The following is a 21,823-nucleotide window of genomic DNA, read 5'->3' on the forward strand; positions in this document are numbered from 1 at the left end:
GAGGCGTGGTATGGCAAGAAACCATCAGTGCAGCACTTAAGAGTATTTGGTTCTGTGGCAGTGGCATTGGACAAAACGCATCATAAGAAATTCCAACAAAAAGGTAAGCAGTATGTAATTGTTGGATATTCTCTGGTGTCAAAAGCATATAGGCTATATGATGCAGAAATGCGGCAAGTAGTCGAAAAGCGGGATGTGTTATTTGATGAATCCAATAGCGTTGGAATGTGTAATGATGAACAAATTACATTTGATCTGGTAGATACGAATTCAATTCAAGTTAGCACTGATACAGCTGGCCGTGTAGATGACGATATCATTAATTGCGATGGCGATGGTAATGTAAGCGACGAGTATGTAAGTGCTGAAGAAGATGTTGAACGCATTGGACGTGGTAGGCCTAAGCTTTTGCGAAATGGCCAAAGAGGGCGGCCACGAAAAATATTTAATGTTTTAAGTGCTATGAGTACAAGAGATGTGTATGTGCCTCAAACATACGAAGACGCAATTGATAGCAATGAAGCAGATTTATGGAAAACAGCTGTGAAACACGAGTTTGACTCTTTAGTCACAAACAATACGTGGTCTGTGGTCGATTTACCGAAAGATCAATCAGTAATTGGCTGCAAGTGGGTATATACGTTGAAGCGCAATGAACGCGGCGAAATAGAGCGGTACAAGGCACGTTTGGTGGCCAAGGGTTGTTCACAGAAATATGGCGTTAACTATTTAGACACTTTTTCGCCAGTGTGTCGATTCGAAACTATACGGCTGATACTGGCATTAGCAGCAGAGTTAAAATTACATTTACATCAAATGGATGTATGCACAGCATATTTAAACAGCGAACTTAAAGAAGTAGTGTACATGAAACAGCCACAAGGTTTCACTGAAAATGATAAACCCACAAAAGTTTTAAGGTTGAACAAGGCCATATACGGATTGAAGCAGTCTGGAAGAGCTTGGAATTTTAAGCTAGACGAAGCGCTAAAAGGTCTAGGTTTTACTCAGTGTGAGAGTGAACCTTGTTTGTATAAACAGGATGTAAAAGGTAACCTATTTTTAATCCTTGTTTATGTTGATGATCTACTTTTAGCATGCCAGTCAAAGAGCGTCATGACTAAGGTTAAAGAACAAATATGTAAGACATTTGAGTGTATTGACAAGGGTCCTCTGCGTTTATTTCTGGGCATGCAAATCGATCGCGAAGGTGAACTAGGCGATATTACCCTTGGGCAATCACAATATATTAAAGAATTGTTGACACAACATGGTATTGAGGCATGTAGACCAGCATCAACACCATTGGATGCAGGTTTTCAGGTGGCATGCAATAACGAACAATGCGAGAAAGTTGATCAGATTTCTTATCAATCTACGATTGGTGCCTTGATGTGGTTAGCGATATCAACAAGACCTGACATATTTCATTCGGTAGCAAAGCTAGCACAACGAAACAAGGACCCACACCACGAACATTCGGCAGGAATTAAGCATATATTAAGGTACCTCGCATCGACCATAAACACAAAGCTTCGATATAAGGCAAGTGGTCAAGCATTAATAGGTTACGCCGATGCAGATTGGGGCGGTAACAGAATTGACAGACGTTCATACACGGGCTATGTATTCTTCTTGGCAGGAGGGGCAATTTCGTGTAAATCAGAAAAACAAAATTGTGTAGCGTTAAGCAGCACAGAGGCTGAATACATGGCAATGTCATCGGCAACAAAAGAAGCATTACATCTAAGGCGAGTTATAATCGAAATTGGGTGTGGTGATGGTCGAACTCCAACGATATTGTACGGAGACAATATAAGTGCACAAAATTTGGCAAAGAACCCTGTGCATCATGCAAGGACGAAGCACATAGATATAAGATATCATTTTGTCAGAGAGATTGTTCAAAAGGGTGACATAAAGTTAGAGTATGTATCAACAGATAGTATGATAGCCGATATTTTAACAAAAAATTTGTCAAAAAAGAAACATACAGATTTAATGAAATTGTTAAGTTTAGAATAATGACATTGGCATTGAGAAGGGCTGTTGAAATATGATACTTTGAATATCAACCCTACAAATGTAACAATGCGTATGTCAGTTAATCTTCTCTTCTTCTTAATTGGCGCTATAACCGCTTACGCGATTTTGGCCGAGTTTAGCAAAGCGCGCCAGTCGTTTCTTTCTCGTGCTAACCGGCGCCAGTTGGACACACCAAGTGAAGCCAAGTCCTTCCCCACCTGATCTTTCCAACGCAGAGGAGGCCGCCCCCTTCCTCTGCTACCACCAGCTGGTACCGCATCGAATACTTTTAAAGCCGGAGCGTTTGTATCCATTCGGACGACATGACCCAGCCAACGTAGCCGCTGGATCTTTATTCGCTGCGCTATGTCTATGTCGTCGTAAAGCTCATACAGCTCATCGTTCCATCGTCTGCGATATTCGCCATTGCCAACGTGCAAAGGTCCAAAAATCTTACGCAGAATCTTTCTCTCGAACTCTCCAAGCGTCGCTTCATCGGATGTTGTCATCGTCCAAGCTTCTGCGCCATACGTTAGGACGGGCATGATGAGAGTCTTGTAGAGTGTGAGTTTTGTTCGTCGAGAAAGGACTTTACTGCTCAGTTGCCTACTTAGTCCAAAGTAGCACTTGTTGGCAAGAGAGATTCTACGTTGGATTTCAAGGCTGACATTGTTATCGGTGTTAATGCTGGTTCCTAAATAGACGAAGTCTTTTACAACCTCGAAATTATAACTGTCTACAGTGACGTGGGTGCCGATACGCGAGTGCGCCGACTGTTTGTTTGAAGACAGGAGGTACTTCGTTTTGTCCTCGTTCACCACCAAACCCATTCGCTTTGCCTCTTTGTCCAGTTTGGAGAAGGCAGAACTAACAGCGCGGTTGTTAAGGCCGATGATGTCAATATCATCGGCATACGCCAACAATTGTATGCTCTTATAAAAAATTGTGCCTGAGCGATTAAGTTCTGCGGCTCGTACGATGCTCTCCAACATCAGGTTAAAGAAGTCACACGACAGCGAGTCACCCTGTCTGAAACCTCGTTTGGTATCAAACGGCTCGGAGAGGTCCTTCCCAATTCTGACGGCGCTGCTGGTGTTGAGCAACGTCATCTTACATAGCCGTATTAGTTTTGCGGGGATACCAAATTCAGACATAGCGGCATACAGATAACTCCTTTCCGTACTGTCGAATGCAGCTTTGAAGTCGACGAAAAGATGGTGTGTGTCGATTCTCCTTTCATGGGTCTTTTCCAAGATTTGGCGTATTGAGAATATTTGGTCGATGGTAGACCTTCCAGGTCTGAAGCCACACTGATAAGGCCCAATCAGTTGGTTGACGGTGGGCTTCAGCCTTTCACACAATACGCTCGCTAGAACCTTATAGGCGATATTTAGAAGACTAATCCCGCGGTAATTGGCACAAATTGCAGGATCGCCCTTCTTATGGACTGGGCAGAGTACACTTAAATTCCAATCGGCAGGCATGCTTTCATCCGACCATTTTTGCATAGGAGCTGATGCATGCACCTTACCAGCTCCTCGCCGCCTTGTTTGAATAGCTCAGCCGGCAGTCCGTCGGCGCCCGCGGCTTTGTTGTTCTTTAGCCGTGATATTGCTATTTTCACCTCGTCATGGTCGGGTAACGGAACGACAATTCCATCATCAACGATTGGGGTATCGGGATCTTCACATTCTCTATGACATGCGCAGATGTCACTGTTTAACAGGTTCGAGAAGTGTTCCCTCCATAATTTAAGATTGCTCTGTACGTCAGTCACCAGAGCGCCGTCTTTGTTCTTACAGGAAAACGCGCCGGTCTTAAAACCTTCTGTAAGCCGCCGAACTTTCTGGTAGAATTTTCGGGCGTTGTTCCTATTGGCCAGCATCTCAAGCTCCTCGGACTCACGTATTTCGGCCTCTCGTTTCTTCTGTCGGATAATACGTCTCTCTTCCTTCTTCAGCTCTCTGTAGCGATCCCACATGGCTCGCGTTGCGCCCGATCGCAGCGTGGCTCTATAGGCGGCATCTTTTCTTTCGGCGGCAGCATGACATTCCTCGTCGTACCAATTGTTTTTTCGGGCTCGCCGGAATCCGATTTCTTCTTCGGCGGCGGTACGTAGGGAACGAGAAATGTTGCTCCATTGCTCGCCCATGCCGGTGTGTTGGGCAGTGCTCTCCGAGAGCAGGAGTGAGAGTCGAGTGGCGAATCTTCTGGCTGTATGTTGTGATTGCAGCTTTTCGATGTCGAACATTCTTTGCGTAGGTAGATGTACGTTTTTTGCTGCACAGAGTCGTGTGCGCAGTTTGGCAGCAAAAAGGTAATGATCCGAGTCGATGTTGGCTCCTCGGATCGTACGTACATCTAATACACTAGGAGCGTGTCTTCCATCTATCACAACATGATCGATCTGGTTTCGCGTTTTTCGATCAGGAGACAGCCAGATAGCTTGGTGTATCTTTTTATGCTGGAATCTGGTGCTGCAGACTACCATGTTTTGGGCTCCGGCGAAGTCGATCAGCCTCTGTCCGTTACCGGATGTTTCGTTGTGCAGGCTGAATTTTCCGACTGTGGGACCAAAAATTCCCTCCTTGCCCACCCTGGCGTTGAAGTCGCCAAGCACGATTTTTATGTCGTGGCGGGGGCAGCGCTCATAGGAACGTTCCAAGCGCTCATAGAAAGAATCCTTGGTCGCATCGTCCTTCTCTTCCGTCGGGGCGTGGGCGCAAATTAGCGAGATGTTAAAAAATCGCGCTTTGATGCGGATTATTGCGAGACGCTCGTCCACCGGAGTGAACGACAGTACTTGGCGACGTAGTCTCTCTCCCACAACAAATCCGACACCGAATTTGCGCTCCTTTACATGGCAGCTGTAGTAGACGTCGCAAGGTCCTATGGTTTTCTTACCTCGCCCCGTCCATCGCATTTCTTGGATGGCAGTGATGTCAGCTTTTATTCTCACGAGGACATCAACCAGCCGGGCAGAGGCACCTTCCCCATTAAGGGACCGGACATTCCAGGTGCATGCCCTCAAATCATATTCCTTATTTCGTTTGCAGGGGTCGTCATCAGTATAGGGAGGTCTCATCCGAGGCTTTTTCAAACTTTTCATTGGGGGGGGATTTTTAAGTGGCGGGTCCCAAACCCAACGCACAACCAGCTATCCTGGAATGTTTCGCCTTCTCACGTTAGCTCACTCCCGAACGGGTGTTCGGAAGCTACCCAGAGGATACGTGGGCTAATCCCGGCCGTTGTGAGCTGCTTGAACCATATGCAGAAGAATCGTCCTGGCCATTCCCAAGTGAATGGCGATCAGTAACTTTCCCCACTTGCGTGGACTTCTACACATGGAACCATCCTCAGTTAATCACATCTCTGGTAAATATGTCATGACTATTTTGATTATTCGAAATTAAACGTTGAGTATCACACATCGTGTTTTTTATTCGTCTTCGGAAAACTCAATTTAATTTATCAAATAAAGTACTACTTCATGGTAAAGACCTAAAAAGTTGTTTAAGTAAATTATGAAACAATTTTGTTAACGCTTCATAATTCATAGATTTTGGCACAATGCTTTTTTTTACGGGGAGGAAGCATCGAAAGCCTAACCCCGTCAGTGTGGGACTTTAACCCGAACTAAACTTCCTACCGTCAAAGTACCGATTCCCCCGGTACAACCGTTAAGTATTCGTCGGGGGGCAGTTTGAGCACTAAACTCAACGACCGTTATTGTCCTGATGCAATACGTCGAAATTAGCATCTGCTTGTTACCACCCAGTGTTTAAGTCATCTGATAAGAGAGCCACCCCTGTCATAACAGTACTCCCCCACCCACCATGTCTCTGTCCATACCACTGAAAGGTAAGTTTCTATGTCTGGTATCGTCAGTTTACCTGCATCCAAATAAATTTATCTAGAAAGTGGTCCTACAGCACAACCGTAAGTTACTAAATCTACTACTACAGGAAAAGTTACTACATCTACTACTATGGAATTTCAGCTATTTAGTGCTATGCTTTCGCTTTTTCGCCTTCTCTCCATTTGTCTCAAATCATTGAGTACGAACGCTGACAATTTTTTGATACAATCCAAAACTTCTTTAGATTGTAGCATGTGTGGAACAACATTGTCCGGTGTTATTGGTTCTGCTATTTGGTTCTCTAACAACTCTCGTTCTTTACTATATCTTTGACAGTGAAAGAAAATATGCTCCGCATTTTCATTAGCCTTGGCACAAAATGAGCATATAACTCCATCATCATGGCCATACTTGTGGAGGTATTCTCTAAAACAACCATGTCCTGTCTGGAACTGCGTCATATAAAAGTAGACATTACCATGTTTTCTATCGACACATGCCTGCACATTACTAATGAGTCGGTGTGTCCATCTCCTTTTGGTTGTTATATCCCAGCGTCTTTGCCATTTAGATAGACTCTCGTACCTGATTTCTTTGCGCTCCTCAGCTATTAACGACCTGCCAAGGCTTCAGAGATTTTGTACTCTTGCCGTATGTTTCGTATTTTAACGATTGTCCCCATACCGGTGCAACATAAATTACAATGGACTGGGTAACTTTTGCCAGTAGTAGCCTTCTGTGCTGGCTTGGCCCGCCTATGCTAGCCATTATTCGAGATAGCGCCGTATTTACCCGTGCTGCTTTCTCTCAAGCTTTTTCAATGTGCACTCTGAAGTTTAAGCGTGCATCAATCATGACTCCCAAGTATTTCAGGTACGGTTGGGTGTTGATGTTATGCCCGTCTATGCTTAGTGTGATGAGAACATTTTTTTTCTACTTGTGATCAAAACTGCTCCAGTTTTTTTTCCCGCAAGCTGTAGGTTTGAAGATATAAGCCAGTTTTTTAGTTTGTGAACTGTCGCACTACATATAGTCTTCATTTGATAAAGCTCTTTTGCCACTATTGCCAACAAAATATCATCCGCGTATTCGATTAATTGGACTGCTACAAACGATCAGCAATAAGCCGTTCTAAAATTTTGCCCATCGTATCAATTATACGAGCTTGGTTGATTCGGCGTCTTATTAGGTTTCGGCAAAAGGACAAGTCGTTGCTGTTTCCAAATTATTGGGAAGACACCATCTCGAAAACATTTTTGATACGTCTCCGTGAAGAGTTTTTCATCTTCTTTCAGTGCGAGTTTAAGAACTCCGTTAGGTATTCCATCTAGTCCTGGAGCTTTAGCGTTTCCAATACGATCCAAGGCTGTATTTACCTCTGTTTCCGTGACAGTAGGTATATCTGTAATAAATGATGCGTCTGCTGGCAGTCGGTATTCTTGCTCATCTTCTTGTCTTGGAAAAAGGGTTTCCACAACCTTCTTTAAGATAACAGGACAAGTCGGAGCTTTTCCTGTGCGACCACTAATCTTAGACATTACCAACTTATACGCTCCTCCCCACGGATTTTCCTCAGCTTTGGCACACAGTTCTTTGAAGGATCACGCCTTGCTTTTTTAATCGCATTTTTGAGGCCCTTGCGTTTTATTTTGAAAATTTCCTGCAGCCTTTCTCTTTCACTTGTTCCTCTGCTTCTTTGGTATTGACATCTAGCTTTGTGGCAAGAGCCTCTGAGTTCAGTTATATCGCTGTTCCACCAGTATGCCGGTTTCCGTACGTAAGTGTGTTTTTTCCTGATCATTGCAGCATCACAGGATTTGGTCAGGCGTGTTACCAGTCGTAGAGCTTGCTCATTCGCGTCGTTTATGTTAGTTGGATGAGCGTTTAGCATAAGCTTAAAAATCTCCTCGTCCATGGTTTCGATCTTCCACCCTTTTGTCTGGGCTTTTTTAGCAGGCTTGTTCTTTCCTTTACTTTGTTTCGGATTCATTATTTCGATCATTATGGCCAAGTGGTCGCTGTCGGTATAAATATCGCAAATCTGCCATTTCGTATTTAAAGCTAGAGATTTGCTTATAAAAGCTATGTCAATAACGGAGCCATGACCATTCTTCTCGAAAGTGTTCTTTCTTCCAGCATTTTATAACACGACGTCAAGTAAGGAGAAGGCTTTGAGCAGTGCTTTCCCTCGTTGGTTTGTACATTTACTTCCCCATTCTAAGGTCCATGCATTGAAGTCTCCAGCTATTAAGTTTGGCGTTGTTGTCAGGGCTCCTCTGACCAGCTCGTCAAGAATCTTTTCAAATGCTGCTGGAGGTAGACTCGGCAGTATATAACAGCTATATATATGTACACCAGAAATTGTTGTCCTAGTGTAACTGGTTTTGTCTGCAGGTTGCCCCTCTTGGATAGTATTATCTGCTAGGACCCATATGGCTGCCTTCCTTGTTGCATCCGAAACCCACGTTCCAGCGTCTGGCTTGTTGTATTGTTCACATATTACCGCCACGTCTGCGTCCTGTTCGTACATCGTTTGCGTTAGAAGATCTTGCGCTTCCCTGCAGTGATTTAAATTTATTTGGATCACTCTCATTTTCTTTTTGTCTTGCATGCTTTTTGTTTTGGTGGTTGAAGTTAAACCTTCCGGCTTTATTGCACACAATACAAAAAGGTTCCCTTTCACAAGTTTTTTCGAAATGACCTTTCCCACCTCATTTCATACAGCACTCACTCCTGTCTTCAGAATGTGTACATTTAGTTGCAGTATGTCCATATTCTAGGCATCTATAACACTTCGTAAGGTTCAGTTTTTCACGAATTCTGCAGATCACCCATCCAACCTTAATTTTTTTCTGCGCTCAATAAGTACCCTGCTTCTAGCGCAGGAAGGCTTATAGCGGCTGTTTGAGTACCTGCATATGCCGGTCTTAAATTTTTAGTTGAGCTTTCGCTGAAGTTACTTAGTTCCTTGACTTGTGACCGGATGGCATCGACTATATCATCCTTCGTAGTTATTTCGTCTAGGTCCCGTATTTCTACTGACTGCTCGTGTGCTAGCGCTTTTATTTCCGCCTGATCTCCCAGTAACTTGGCAATCCCTTCTTTATATTCTCGGGCACGCCCTGTCTGTGCTCTTATAAGTTGCAGCAGTATCTCTCCTTTAGCTGTCTTTCTGATTCGTGACACGTTTTCACCAAGTTGCTGGAGACCATCATCTTTTTTGACCGCCCTAAATATGTCGATATATGACATTTCGCCAGTTTTTGTGATAACTATGGCATCAGGTCGCGGAGTGAAATTCATCTTCTTCTTGTTTTTGTTTTTGCTCTTTCGCGTCTTGTACTTGACCTTCACCCAGTTCTCGTCTCTTGGAGTTTCCACTCTCGCAGTTTTATCTGGGCTCTTATCTTTGTGGCAGGGCGTAATAACGTCAGCTTTTCTGGCTAGTTCTTGCGATATTCTGCTCCTTTTTGGGGGAGTCTTTCGCCGTGTAGAGTTATCCTCACGCGGCCTCTTTGGTGTTGCTTCGACCATTTTTCTGGGCACCAAACTCTGGCTAACTTTCTTCCTTAGCTCTACATTTTCCACTTTAGCACATGCGTGGAGCTTCGTAATAGTGCTAAGAAGGTCCCGCATGCTATTATTAATCGAGCGCTGAGGATGTCGCATCAATTAAGAGAGTTTGTTAATGTTCTCTCCTGCTTATTTAGTACTGGCAGTTAACCTACACATTTATAGGCCTAGATGGCGGATAGCTATCTTGCTGACCCTCACAGTAGCCTAAGCTCAGCCCTATGAATGTGCGCTGGATTTCTTTGGTATTTTGTGCGCATCGTCATATTTTTGCTGTGCTAAGTGCGTGCAGCCGCATATCTATATATATAAAAATTCAGCCGTTTTTCGCGTTGTGATGAACTTTACGGAGAATGGCTCAACCGATTTTAACCAAACTTTGTCACATTGAAGAGACACATATGGAGAAGGTTTGTGTTTTGAAATTTTAAGAATCGGATACCAGAGTCTCGAGAAATAAGCCAAAACGTGGACCCGGGTAACCCTAGGATGTGTTTGTACAGTATGGGTAGCAAATGGAAGCTGTTGATGATTTCTATAGTAAAGAGTATTTTTCATACCGTTCCGTGACTAGGGTTTCGAGATATAGGCCAAAACGTGGACCCGGGTAACCCTAGGATGTGTTTGTACAATATGGGTAGCAAATGAAAGCTGTTGTTGATTTCTATAGTATAGAGTATTTTTCATACCGTTCCGTGACTAGGGTCTCGAGATATAGGCCAAAACGTAGACCCGGGTAACCCTAGGATGTGTTTGTACAATATGGATATCAAATGGAAGCTGTTGGTGAATGCTTTAGTACAGAGTATTTTTCATGCCGCTCCCTGACTGGGGTCTCGAGATATAGGTCAAAACGTGGACCCGGGTAACCTTTGGTTGTGCATGTACAATATGGGTATCAAATGAAAGATGTTAATAAGTGCTTTAATATGGGGTAATTTTCATACCTATTGATGAATAGGGTCTCGAAATATATGCCAAAACGTGGACCCGCCGTGTCTTTGAACCGAATTAAACCAAACTTACACACATTGTTAAGTAGGTATTGAAGATGATTTCCGTATAGTTTGAATACCTATTGGTAGATAGGGTCTCAAGATATAGGTCAAAACGTGGACCCGGGTAACCTTCGGACGTGTATGTACAATTTGGGTATCAAATGGAAGCTGTTGGTGAATGCTTTAGTTCAGAGTATTTCCATCCGCTCCGTGACTAGGGTCTCGAGATAGAGACCAAAACGTTGACCCTAGAATGTGTTTGTACAATATGGGTATCAAATGAAAGCTGTTGATAAGTGCTTTAATACGGGGTAATTTTCATACCTATTGATGACTAAGGTCTCGAAATATATGCCAAAACGTGGACCCGCCGTGTCTTTGAACCGAATTAAACCAAACTTACACACATTGTTAAGTAGGTATTGAAGATGATTTCCGTATAGTTTGAATACCTATTGGTAGATAGGGTCTCAAGATATAGGTCAAAACGTGGACCCGGGTAACCTTCGGACGTGTATGTACAATTTGGGTATCAAATGGAAGCTGTTGGTGAATGCTTTAGTTCAGAGTATTTCCATCCGCTCCGTGACTAGGGTCTCGAGATAGAGACCAAAACGTTGACCCTAGAATGTGTTTGTACAATATGGATATCAAATGAAAGCTGTTGATAAGTGCTTTAATACGGGGTAATTTTCATACCTATTGATGAATAGGGTCTCGAAATATATGCCAAAACGTGGACCCGCCGTGTCTTTGCACCGAATTAAACCAAACTTATGCACATTATTAAGTAAGTATTGAAAATGGGTTTCGTAAAGTTTGGTTGTAATTCGGAGCAGTGGCAACGGGTACAGCGTTCTTTTGAACCAGCCATAATGTCGCTTACTTTTTTAACGCTTGGGGCGGAACTGAACTGTCCAATTGACAGTGTGAGTTACAATGTGTCAATATTTCTTTCTGATTTGGATGCCATACGGAGAAAACGTAAGTGCAACATGTAAAAATTGTTTGTGAACTTTTTTGGAGTGGATTTTGGAACAGTGAATAATTTCTTACGAAATTTGGGAATTTAATGTGAAATCCGAATGAAATTATGTGTTCGTGGAAAAACAATTTTTTTCGTTTTTTTTTTTTGAAAAATATAAATGGATAATGGTTAAAAAAGCTCCAATGCTTAATAAAACATATAAATTGAAACGAAAAATTCATGGATGATCAGGAAAAAAGACGATTGTTTATTCATATGCGTTGATTTGAAATTTAAAAACAATCTTCTTTTTTCCTGATTTTTAATTTATATTTTTATATTTACTCAAAAACAAATAGAAAAACAAAAAATATTGTTTATGCCAAAGCGCTTGAATAAAGAATAAAGACATAAATAATATGAAAACCATATATTTTCTGTTCTAAACCATATCTACTCTATTTTAATGTGCCCAGCGAAGGGGGCCGGGTTTGCTAGTTATATATAAAAATTCAGCCGTTTTTCGCGTTGTGATGAACTTTACGGAGAATGGCTCAACCGATTTTAACCAAACTTTGTCACATTGAAGAGACACATATGGAGAAGGTTTGTGTTTTGAAATTTTAAGAATCGGATACCAGAGTCTCGAGAAATAAGCCAAAACGTGGACCCGGGTAACCCTAGGATGTGTTTGTACAATATGGATATCAAATGGAAGCTGTTGGTGAATGCTTTAGTACAGAGTATTTTTCATGCCGCTCCCTGACTGGGGTCTCGAGATATAGGTCAAAACGTGGACCCGGGTAACCTTTGGTTGTGCATGTACAATATGGGTATCAAATGAAAGATGTTAATAAGTGCTTTAATATGGGGTAATTTTCATACCTATTGATGAATAGGGTCTCGAAATATATGCCAAAACGTGGACCCGCCGTGTCTTTGCACAGAATTAAACCAAACTTACACACATTGTTATGTAAGTATTGAAAATGGGTTTCGTAAAGTTTGGTTGTAATTCGGAACACCGGCAACGCGTACAGCGTTCTTTTGAACCAGCCATAATGTCGTTTACTTTTTTAACGCTTGGGACGGAACTGAACTGTCAAATTGACAGTGTGAGTTACAATGTGTCAATATTTCTTTCTGATTTGGACGCCATAAGGAGAAGACGTAAGTGCAAAGTGTAAACATTTTTTGTGAATTTTTTTGGAGTTGATTTTGGCACAGTGAATATATTCTTACGAAATTTGAGAATTTAATGTGAAATCCGAATGTTCAAATGAAATTATGTTTCGTGGATTTATTTTTTCGGTTCATATGCGATAAGCTACGATACACCATGAGTGAAAAAAATGGTAGAAAAAAATGAAAAATCAAAAGAAATTGTTAAAGGATGCAAACGAAGGGCACGAAAAATGCGTAACTTTGATGAAAAAATTAATAGTCTTATCATGCAAATTGTCAACAATTTTCAGGAGAAAAGAGATGATTTAAGAAAATCACAACAAAATAAAATAATCCTGACCATGTGGAATTGGGCTTTTAAACACATATGCATCGAAAATATAATCCACAAAATTGAAAAAAAAAAACATGTTTTAAAATCTCAGGATACCATAATTACAATCATGTTTATTGCAGTACAAATGCCAAGACAACCACGTAATCATATTGGTCGTTCGACAAATAATAATAGGCGCATGAGAAATGCCCGGAATAACGCGACATCAGAAGAACGTCAAGAACAAAATGAAGTAGTCAAACGATTGATGAATAATGTTATCCAAGCAACTATTTTAATTGGTAAATTCAATATGAAGACGTTCTAATACCAAGAATTCCAATGATTTCACCTGAATTGCCATTTGAATTCAAGCGTTTGCAACTGCCCATTCGTTTAGCATTTGCAATAACTATCAATAAATCACAAGGGCAAACTTTAGAAATATGCGGGATGAATTTAGAAGAACCAGTATTCACCCATGGTCAACTATACGTTAGCTGTTCACGTGTTGGGAAGCCAACAACATTATATATTTACTCAAAAGCAAATAGAAAAACAAAAAATATGGTTTATGCCAAAGCGTTTGAATAAAGAAATAAATAATATGAAAACCATATCTTTTCTGTTCCAAACCATATCTATTCTATTTTAGTGTGCCCAGCGAAGCGGGCCGGGTTTGCTAGTGCACATATATGAATTCACATATTTGAATTTGCGATGCCACTTTTCTGAGAGCCTGGTAATGAATCATTTCTCTATGAAGGAATTTGATTTGCTTGAAGGAATTTGAATAATCTGGATTTATACTTATATATATATATATATATATCCATGCTAATATATAAACATGCATACATACAATCATACAGTTTTCCAATATTTGGTGCAATTTTCATAAAAAAACCAAAAAGAACAAATCTAATAAGTAAACATGCATACAATTCACGTGGACATTTCAAATGAACAAATCTATTATGTACGCAAGCTAATGTAAGTTAATGTAAACTCCATTTCTTCACACATGCGTGTCACTCTCTTACTCTCATTTTTCTCCAGCAACCATACACCCGATTTACACACGGAGACATCTGGAAGGGAGACACTGGAAATTCTCTTTTCATGTCTCATTCGCGGCCACACGGGCAAATTTGTTTTCGGCAACATTTTGACATTTAATGCTTTAGCATCGTCTGGTTCGGATGTATTCTCGCATGCGCTTACATGTAAAGCGGAAAACGTTCGTCAACAATTTCTTAAATATATGAACGAAAAATGCACCGCAGATGTGCCAACTCCGACAACAGATAATACAATGATAGCAACGTTCGCGGATGATACTGTGTTAATGGCATCAAACAATGACGAAAAACTGGCGACCTTTACACTTCAAAAATTAATAAACAATACAGTAAATTGGTTTGACGAATGGGGTATAGAAGTTAATAAAGACAAAACTATACAAGTTATATATACAAACAAAAAGAGATCAAAATATAATCTAACCTTAAAAAACAACAAAATAAAAATCTGTCCAGCAGCAAAATATCTTGGAATAACTATTGACGAAAAACTAACATGGAAGCAGCATATCATTAACAAAAGAAATCAAATCAAGAATAAGTACCGGCAATTAAGTTGGCTAATCGGACGAGCATCAAAACTATCACTGTATAATAAGGTGACTATATACAAAACAATTATTACTCCTATCTGGAAATACGGAATAGAAATATGGGGAACGGCTAAAAACACAAATATTCAGCTCATACAGCGAACACAATCCAAAATATTACGAAATATAACAAATGCTGGATGGTATATTTCCAATGAAGCCATACATCGTGACTTAAACGTAGACACTATCCAAGAAACAATCACAAAATGTAGCACTAAGCATATACAGCGACTGTCAGTCCACCAAAACGAAGAAATGCGTAAAATAGCACCGGCAGAAAATATCAAACGAAGATTAAAGCGACTCACACCGACTGATCTAACTATAAGATTTACAGTGTAATCACAAAAAACAATAATAATAATAACAGATTCTTCTTACATTGGTTAAAGAACATAATAGACCCTAATTGTACAAAAATTACATATTGTTAATATATAACAGACTGTAATAAATAAAGGGGAGATATAAAAAAAAAAATAAAAAAAAAAATGCAAACTGGTTAAATAATAAATAATTTGTTGTTTTTTATTTAAATATATTTATAAATTGTTGTACTTGAATGAAAAAAATTAAATTAAAAATACTTCATACATAAATAATTAACTTAAAATTAACTTGAGTATCTAGAAATGCGGGGAAAATTAGAATTCAACATAAACATGCCCCATAATATATTTTAAATTATACCCACTTTACTAGCAAAAATAATCGTGCATTTCCCAAGCAGTGTTCGGATGTTTGTCATAGTTGTTATCTTCCGTTTGCTTGAAAACCATCACATAACTCAGAACCTTCTCCCACAAAAGAAGAAAACAAATGAAGCAACTGTCAAAAATTGCTTTAAGATTGGAAATACGAATAAGAAGAGCAAAGCGTGTCGCCAGTACAGGAGACAAATTCCCTTCTCTCTTCCGCGGCCGTCCTTCACCCTCGAACAAAATGTCTCCCTTCCAGTTGTCTCCTCGTGTAAATGGGCACATATTAATTAATTACCTACTGTTAGCTTGTGCTAAAGCAATTTTTGAGTTGAATTCCTTACCCTTGTTTTGTTTCTCCTCAAAATGAGGAACGGGCCAGGACTCAATACTCTCTATGTATTTACGTTCTCTGCACATATATAAATATATATATTCAGCCCTATCATAGAATCCGTCGAAGAAAACATACGAATACGAATGTCTATTACGAATAGGAAAATATTGTAATCGTGGGTTCCATGTGAACACGAAAAAAGTGCTGCCAAACTCAATTGTTAAATTTTAATATTTCGGCAATAGCTCACTTCAATGTAAAGAAGACAACTTGACAAATAATCTGTAAGTTTTTTGTAAAGTTAGTTGCGATTGTGTTAATGGAGGAAAAGACGGTAAAGAAGTAAACGGAGTCTCAAAATTGAGCGAAAAATATTAAGAAATTCCAGCAACCCTCTCGATGTGGACGAACCATTGTAAGTGCTTGCCTTTTTGTTAAAAAAACTTAAATTCGGTTAATCTAAAATTACCGGTGAAATAAAACTGCATTTACATACATTTTGAGTTTCATTGAAGACAGTGCAAGCTCAGCAAGCTCGTCTATAACTCCAGTTCTCCGACTATCCTCTGGTTTACGGTTTCTGGCGGAGGAAGGCTATCAGCACGGAGTTGGCAAAGATTTCAACGTGCCAATGGGACAGTCGACATTTAGCTATCTGCTAAAAGACGTATTGGTGTCACTACAAACACGATTGTATTCCCAGTGGATAAATCTCGACATGAGGGCCAATGAAAAACAGCAAAACAAAATGGAGTTCTATCAAAAATATAGATTTCCTGGCATCATTTTGTATGTGGATGGGACGCACATAAAAATTACTTCCCCCACTAAAGAAAATCCCTCTACCACACGCGGGGGGGCTACTACAGTATCAATGACATGATTGTAAGTATCGCGAATAAATTGTACTATACGTTTCTAATTAATTTACATTCAGATATGTGACAATAAAATGCGAATCCGCTACGAGACCCCGCAATATCCCGGGAGCAACCATGAATTTCACACATGGAATGTGAGCAATGCCAGATCCTTTTTTGAGAGGAAATACCTAGAAGGTGAATGAAATACTTGGATTCTATTTGAGTAATTTTCGTTACATAATTTAAAGTGCTATATTTGTTGCACAGGAGACGCTGGATACGCCTTTGAACCTTGGCTGATGCCACTTTTTCGTCCACCTGAAATGGGCAGCCCTGAAATGAACTATAACAACATACACGCAAAGGCTCGAAATATTGTAGAAAGAACAATCGGCGATTTAAAAAAATCGAATTAGGGAGAGTTTGCCAAATTGTCAACGTTGCTGCAGCTTTGCACAACGGTTGCCTTCATTATCGTGTGGTTGATTATGTTTCTGTAGAAACTGTGGAGTCTCTTTCCATTAGCGAAAATGTTTCAAATATTAGACAATCTTCATATATGTAGAGCACTAGTATAAAGTTTGTTCTTAGTGACAAATAAAATAAATTTAACACAAAACATTTGTGACTTTCAATAAAAAAATTGCTTTTTTGTTTTTTGACAACGTTTCGAGGCTCCTATTTTCACTTCTAGCATTTGTTGCTTTATTTGGTTTTGGCCGCATTCAATCACACTATGTTTCTATGGTGCCCACGCGTTTCTTTCAGTTCGGCTGCTTTCAGGTCGCACATATTTTCAAGTGCCGAACACATTCGCTGCATAGTCGAAGCGAGATTGTCTAGATTCATATCTTGCTGCAGCTCTAGCTGCTCTTTAATAAAATCTGCAGCATGAAATCATAAAGAGGCTCATATCAGTCGTGTGCTTCGGAGCTTCCCCATAAGACGTGCCTCGCATTGCCGTCGCGTCCGAGTAGCAGGGGTTTGATTGTATTTTCGTGCACAGTCTGCGGGCCACCTCATTCGGTTCTAGTCAATCATGTACCATGTATATTGAGGGAAGTATTAAGGGATTAAAAATGTATTTAAATGTTTTTTAGCAACAATACATGATCTGGGATTACCTTGAACCCGTTTATAGTAAATATTGTAGCTTTTTCCAGTAAACTTCTTCACCTCGGTGCTCCGCACCCAGGCTTCCTGAATTAAGGCGATGTCAGCGTCTTCCTCCGCCAGGAGAACGGTTAGGTTGTCCGTTGCAATCTGAGAGTGATGCGGATTCATTTCGACAACCTCTAGACCCATGTTTATTCGATTCCTTTTTCGGACTCGGTGTCATCAAGCAGCATGCCAGTTAGCAGCTCGTTGGCACCATCCACCTCATCTTTCTCCTCTTCCGGACTCGCAAAACGGAATATCTTCCGAATGCCGAAGGGAAGCTTTTGTTCTCACTTTCTCTTCTGTAATTAGAAAGAGGAAAGACATGCTGTTCTTTTGCGGAGCCTCCGCTTTGATGATCTATCAGTCGGTCGGATAAATTGATTGGCCTCAAACTCCGTGTTTAGTACTCAGGAGTGAGCCCTCGGCCTTCGAGGGATGTCTACAATTAGCTTGAATTTCCAGTACTCCCAACTGTTCTGGAATTTACGTTCCACGCGTTTGTCCGGAAGTGCAGCGAGAATCGGTCTTCACATTTGATGACACGGTACCCGCGGACTACCTCCACCGAATCGAAACCGGGTGTTTGACCCTCCGAGTTCGTCATTACATGGTCAACGACTATAAGAGACAACCGTGCCTCAATCTCTGACCACTTGTCAAACACTGGTTTTTCGCGATTGGAGTTTTCATCTACCAATGCCATTTGAAGATGGTCCCGTGCCACCTGACTAAGTCGCTTGGTAGGTTTGGAGGCAACTGCACCCTGATCCGAGATCTTGTTCTTCTTCGTTACCTTCCCTGCTTCGTCGTGCAAGCGGTTCCAGTTTTTGGCATCTATCTTGTTGGGGGCCTGGAATGCCAAGTATTCGTCCACCACCTTTTGGAATCTCGCCTTGTCGGGCTCATCTTTGGGATAAACTCTACCTTCGGTATCGTTTTTTTTGAATCTTGCCAAGGATAGCGAGAGACCTCTGGTAGAGCTCATACCTCGAGGGACCTTTGCTTCCTCGCGGATGTTGTTGGTTTATTTATAGTTGTTGGCGTGCTGTGGCTCACAGCTTTGTCCTTAACTGTTTCTTGGCTAGAGGCCAAGAGCTCATCCTCTGAGGGTGACCTAGTCATACTCAGTTCATCCTTGCTCGCACGTCTTGTTCGTTTGTCTGACTGTTTGCTTAGTACGTATGTCTCTTTTTTCTGTCTGACTGCTTGATTGTACTGTGGCTTTGTCCACGTGTTCGTTTGTATATCAGTCTGTGCTGTCAATGCGTAAGTATGTTTTCCCGACATTTTGTCCGTTTCTTTTGTAACTTTTTTTCCGTCATCCGAGGTTGTTTTTGTTTTATTCCTTTCAACTGGTTCATACGGTTCGTACCTGCCTCGCCAAGGGACCTACGCATGTCACCGTGCGCGGTGACCTAAGAGGATTATGGGGAAGTAACCGGTCGACCATGGCAGCACCCATACCATGCCAAGGCCACCGTTACAACCTGAGGCGGCCTGATATTACGGAGATATTTAGTGTTCTACCCCCAGGGAGGTGTTCCCCTATCCACCACCTGGAGATGCGCTCTCTAGGGACTACAGGCTTCCCCGAGGGCTCGTACTATTGAAAACTTAAGATGCATTCCTTTTTGTTCTCTTATAGAAGATATTTATTTTATTTATTTATATGTAAGAGTAATAGTTATAAATAACCAATACACTAAAATTTAACAAGAACTCTGGCTACTAAGGCCTTCGGCTCGAGATTCATACTTATAAGACTATTTTAGATAATTTAGAGATAATTTACATTAAGTATTAAAAAAACAAACAAAAACTTTGTGTTATTCCGGATGAAAGAAACAATAATTTTAAATATTTAGTTTAGCTAAGATTTGAAATTTAAGGAAAGCGTTAATATTATCTGAATTTGCTAATTTCAGATGGTCAGAGGGTTTGCTGCTGCCAAAAACTGTTGTTCGGATCTGACTTAGGCCAGGGCATTCGTCCAGGAGATGTTGTACTGATAAATCTGGTATATTGCAGTATGAGCATGGCGGCTTCAAGACTCCATTTAGTAAATGACTATGAGTTGGAATTGCATGTCCGATTCGTAGACGCACAAAAGTTCTGATACCTCTGCAAGGAGAGTCAGATGGGAAAATCGGTTTAGTTCCACGGGGATTATTTAATTTGTAGTAGTGATGATAGGCGGCCCAATCATGCGTGAGTTTTCCGGCTAAATAATTAGACGCATACCTCCGTAGGTCTTTAGGAGTGAAGTGGTTAAAGAAATGTAATGGCTGCATCCGTGCTTTATTTGCACGTTCATCAGCAACTTCGTTGCCTTTGATTCCAGCATGACCAGGAACCCACATAATTTTTATTGCGTCTTTCTTTTCATATATAATATTTCTAATCATATTGATGAGTAACATATCGTTTTTTGGGTTCTGCAAGGCTTCGATGACGGATTTGCTGTCGCTGCATATTAGATGTTTTTTGCTCGTTTGGGAGGCAAACATTACTGCTTCATGCAGTGCAGCTGCTTCTGCTGTGAAAGCTGAGCAGTATGTAGGCAGTGCACCGACAGAAATTGTGGCACCGTCGCTATTTGTCACAGCAAATGTTGTGCTGGTGTCCGATTTGGATCCGTCAGTGAGTATAAAATCCCATTCTGCACGAAAAGGTTCAGTAGCTTCGCTGTAGTGCTGTATGTATTCGACCGATGCTGTTTCAATTTTTTTAAGGCAGAATAATTTGTTATAGAAACAGGATTTGAGGGAAACCCACTGAGGGTATGTTGGTGTTCTCATAAGGATCGGAGTCGATATGATGTTCAATTCTTTGGCGAGTGTGATGCATCGCGACAGAACCGACGGCTTTTTGCTTTGCATTGTAAGCTGTGACGACCTTTCGACTATGTTGAATAGAAGTTTGCTCTTGCAGTGCATAATTTTTGGTATTAACATCAGCGTCTTGCTCAATACTCTGGATGCGATATCTGGTAGTCCTGCTTCCGTTAAGACAGCTTTGATTGGGGATGTAGGGAAAGCCCGGATACATCGTCTAGCGGCTGTGTGATATGGTGCCTGCAGTAGTTTTAGATGATTTTTGGCACAGTGCCCGTATATAGACAGGGCGAAATCAATTTTTGATAATATTAACGCTTTTGTTATATTTATTAGGGTTAAAGTATGTACAAAAAAGTGTTTAGACGAAAGATATTTTATAATATTTAATCGAGATAACAAACTTATTCTAATATATTTACAATGGTCTTTAAATGTAAGTTTTTTGTCAAAAACAACGTCGAGTATCTTAAGAGTGTTAGTGTGGGGGATTATAGTGTTAGAAATGGAAAGGGAAGGGAAGATACACTTATGTTTACGGCAGATGTGGAATGTTGCACACTTGTTCAAAGCAATGCTGGCTCCTGATGATTTAGACCATTCAGAGATCTGACTTGAAATATTTAGAAAATGAGTTTTTATCTGCGAAAGGTCGTTTAGGTCAGAGAAAATTACCAGATCATCAGCGTAAACAAAATGACTAATAGATGGGAGTGGAGAAATTAAGGAAGTGATTTCATTAAAAGCTATGATGAACAAAATTACTGAAAGAGGGGAACCTTGAGGTATGCCATTGTGTAATTTTAAAATATTAGAATTGTAATTGTTGATACTAACAAAGAATTTGCGGTTCAGTAAAAATGACTTAATTGTATGGTACATTTTGTTGCCAACTTTCCAGCGTTTTAATTGCCGAAGAACAATATGAGGACCTATCCTATCGAAAGCTTTTTCGAAGTCTAGGTTAAGAACTGAAACGTGTTTTCGAGAGGATAAAGCGGTTGAGGCAAAGTGTTCAAAATATAGAAGTGGATCAATCACACCAAGACCCCTTTGAAACGCAAATTGATTGTCCGATATGAAACCTTTTTGTTTAGCGTACCACAGTAACCGAGTTGAAATTATTTTTTCGAAAACTTTAGACATGCAGGGGAGTAAGGATATAGGTCTGTAGTTCGAAATAATGGTATTGGGCTTATTAGGTTTAAGGATAGGAATAATCTTTGCAGTTTTCCAGGCCTGCGGATAAATACCCTGGCTGAAAATGTTGTTATAGAGATTTACGAGTCTGTTTCTAAGATTGTATGGGAGATTTTTGAGAAGGGGATA

At 40.6% G+C, this 21,823-nt stretch overlaps 2 protein-coding genes across 2 annotated transcripts in view; both read right to left on the reverse strand.

Annotated features, from left to right (window-relative positions):
• Positions 1-18,105: 18,105 nt before the first annotated feature.
• On the reverse strand, positions 18,106-18,645 carry LOC128870315 (uncharacterized). Its single transcript, XM_054112924.1, has one exon. It carries the CDS (start codon positions 18,643-18,645, stop codon positions 18,106-18,108), a length of 540 nt encoding a protein of 179 aa, XP_053968899.1.
• A 692-nt stretch (positions 18,646-19,337) lies between these two features.
• The window catches only part of LOC128869671 (uncharacterized), an 86,801-nt gene continuing 84,315 nt past the window's right edge, over positions 19,338-21,823 (reverse strand). The window contains exon 2 of the mRNA XM_054112262.1: positions 19,338-20,734. Within this exon, the coding sequence (XP_053968237.1) occupies positions 19,514-20,614 (1,101 nt within the window). The 5' untranslated portion in view covers positions 20,615-20,734 and the 3' untranslated portion in view covers positions 19,338-19,513. The remainder of the gene's footprint in view (positions 20,735-21,823) is intronic.

The sequence above is a fragment of the Anastrepha ludens genome, chromosome X (assembly GCF_028408465.1).
Source record: "Anastrepha ludens isolate Willacy chromosome X, idAnaLude1.1, whole genome shotgun sequence".
Classification (NCBI taxonomy): Eukaryota; Metazoa; Arthropoda; class Insecta; order Diptera; family Tephritidae; genus Anastrepha; species Anastrepha ludens.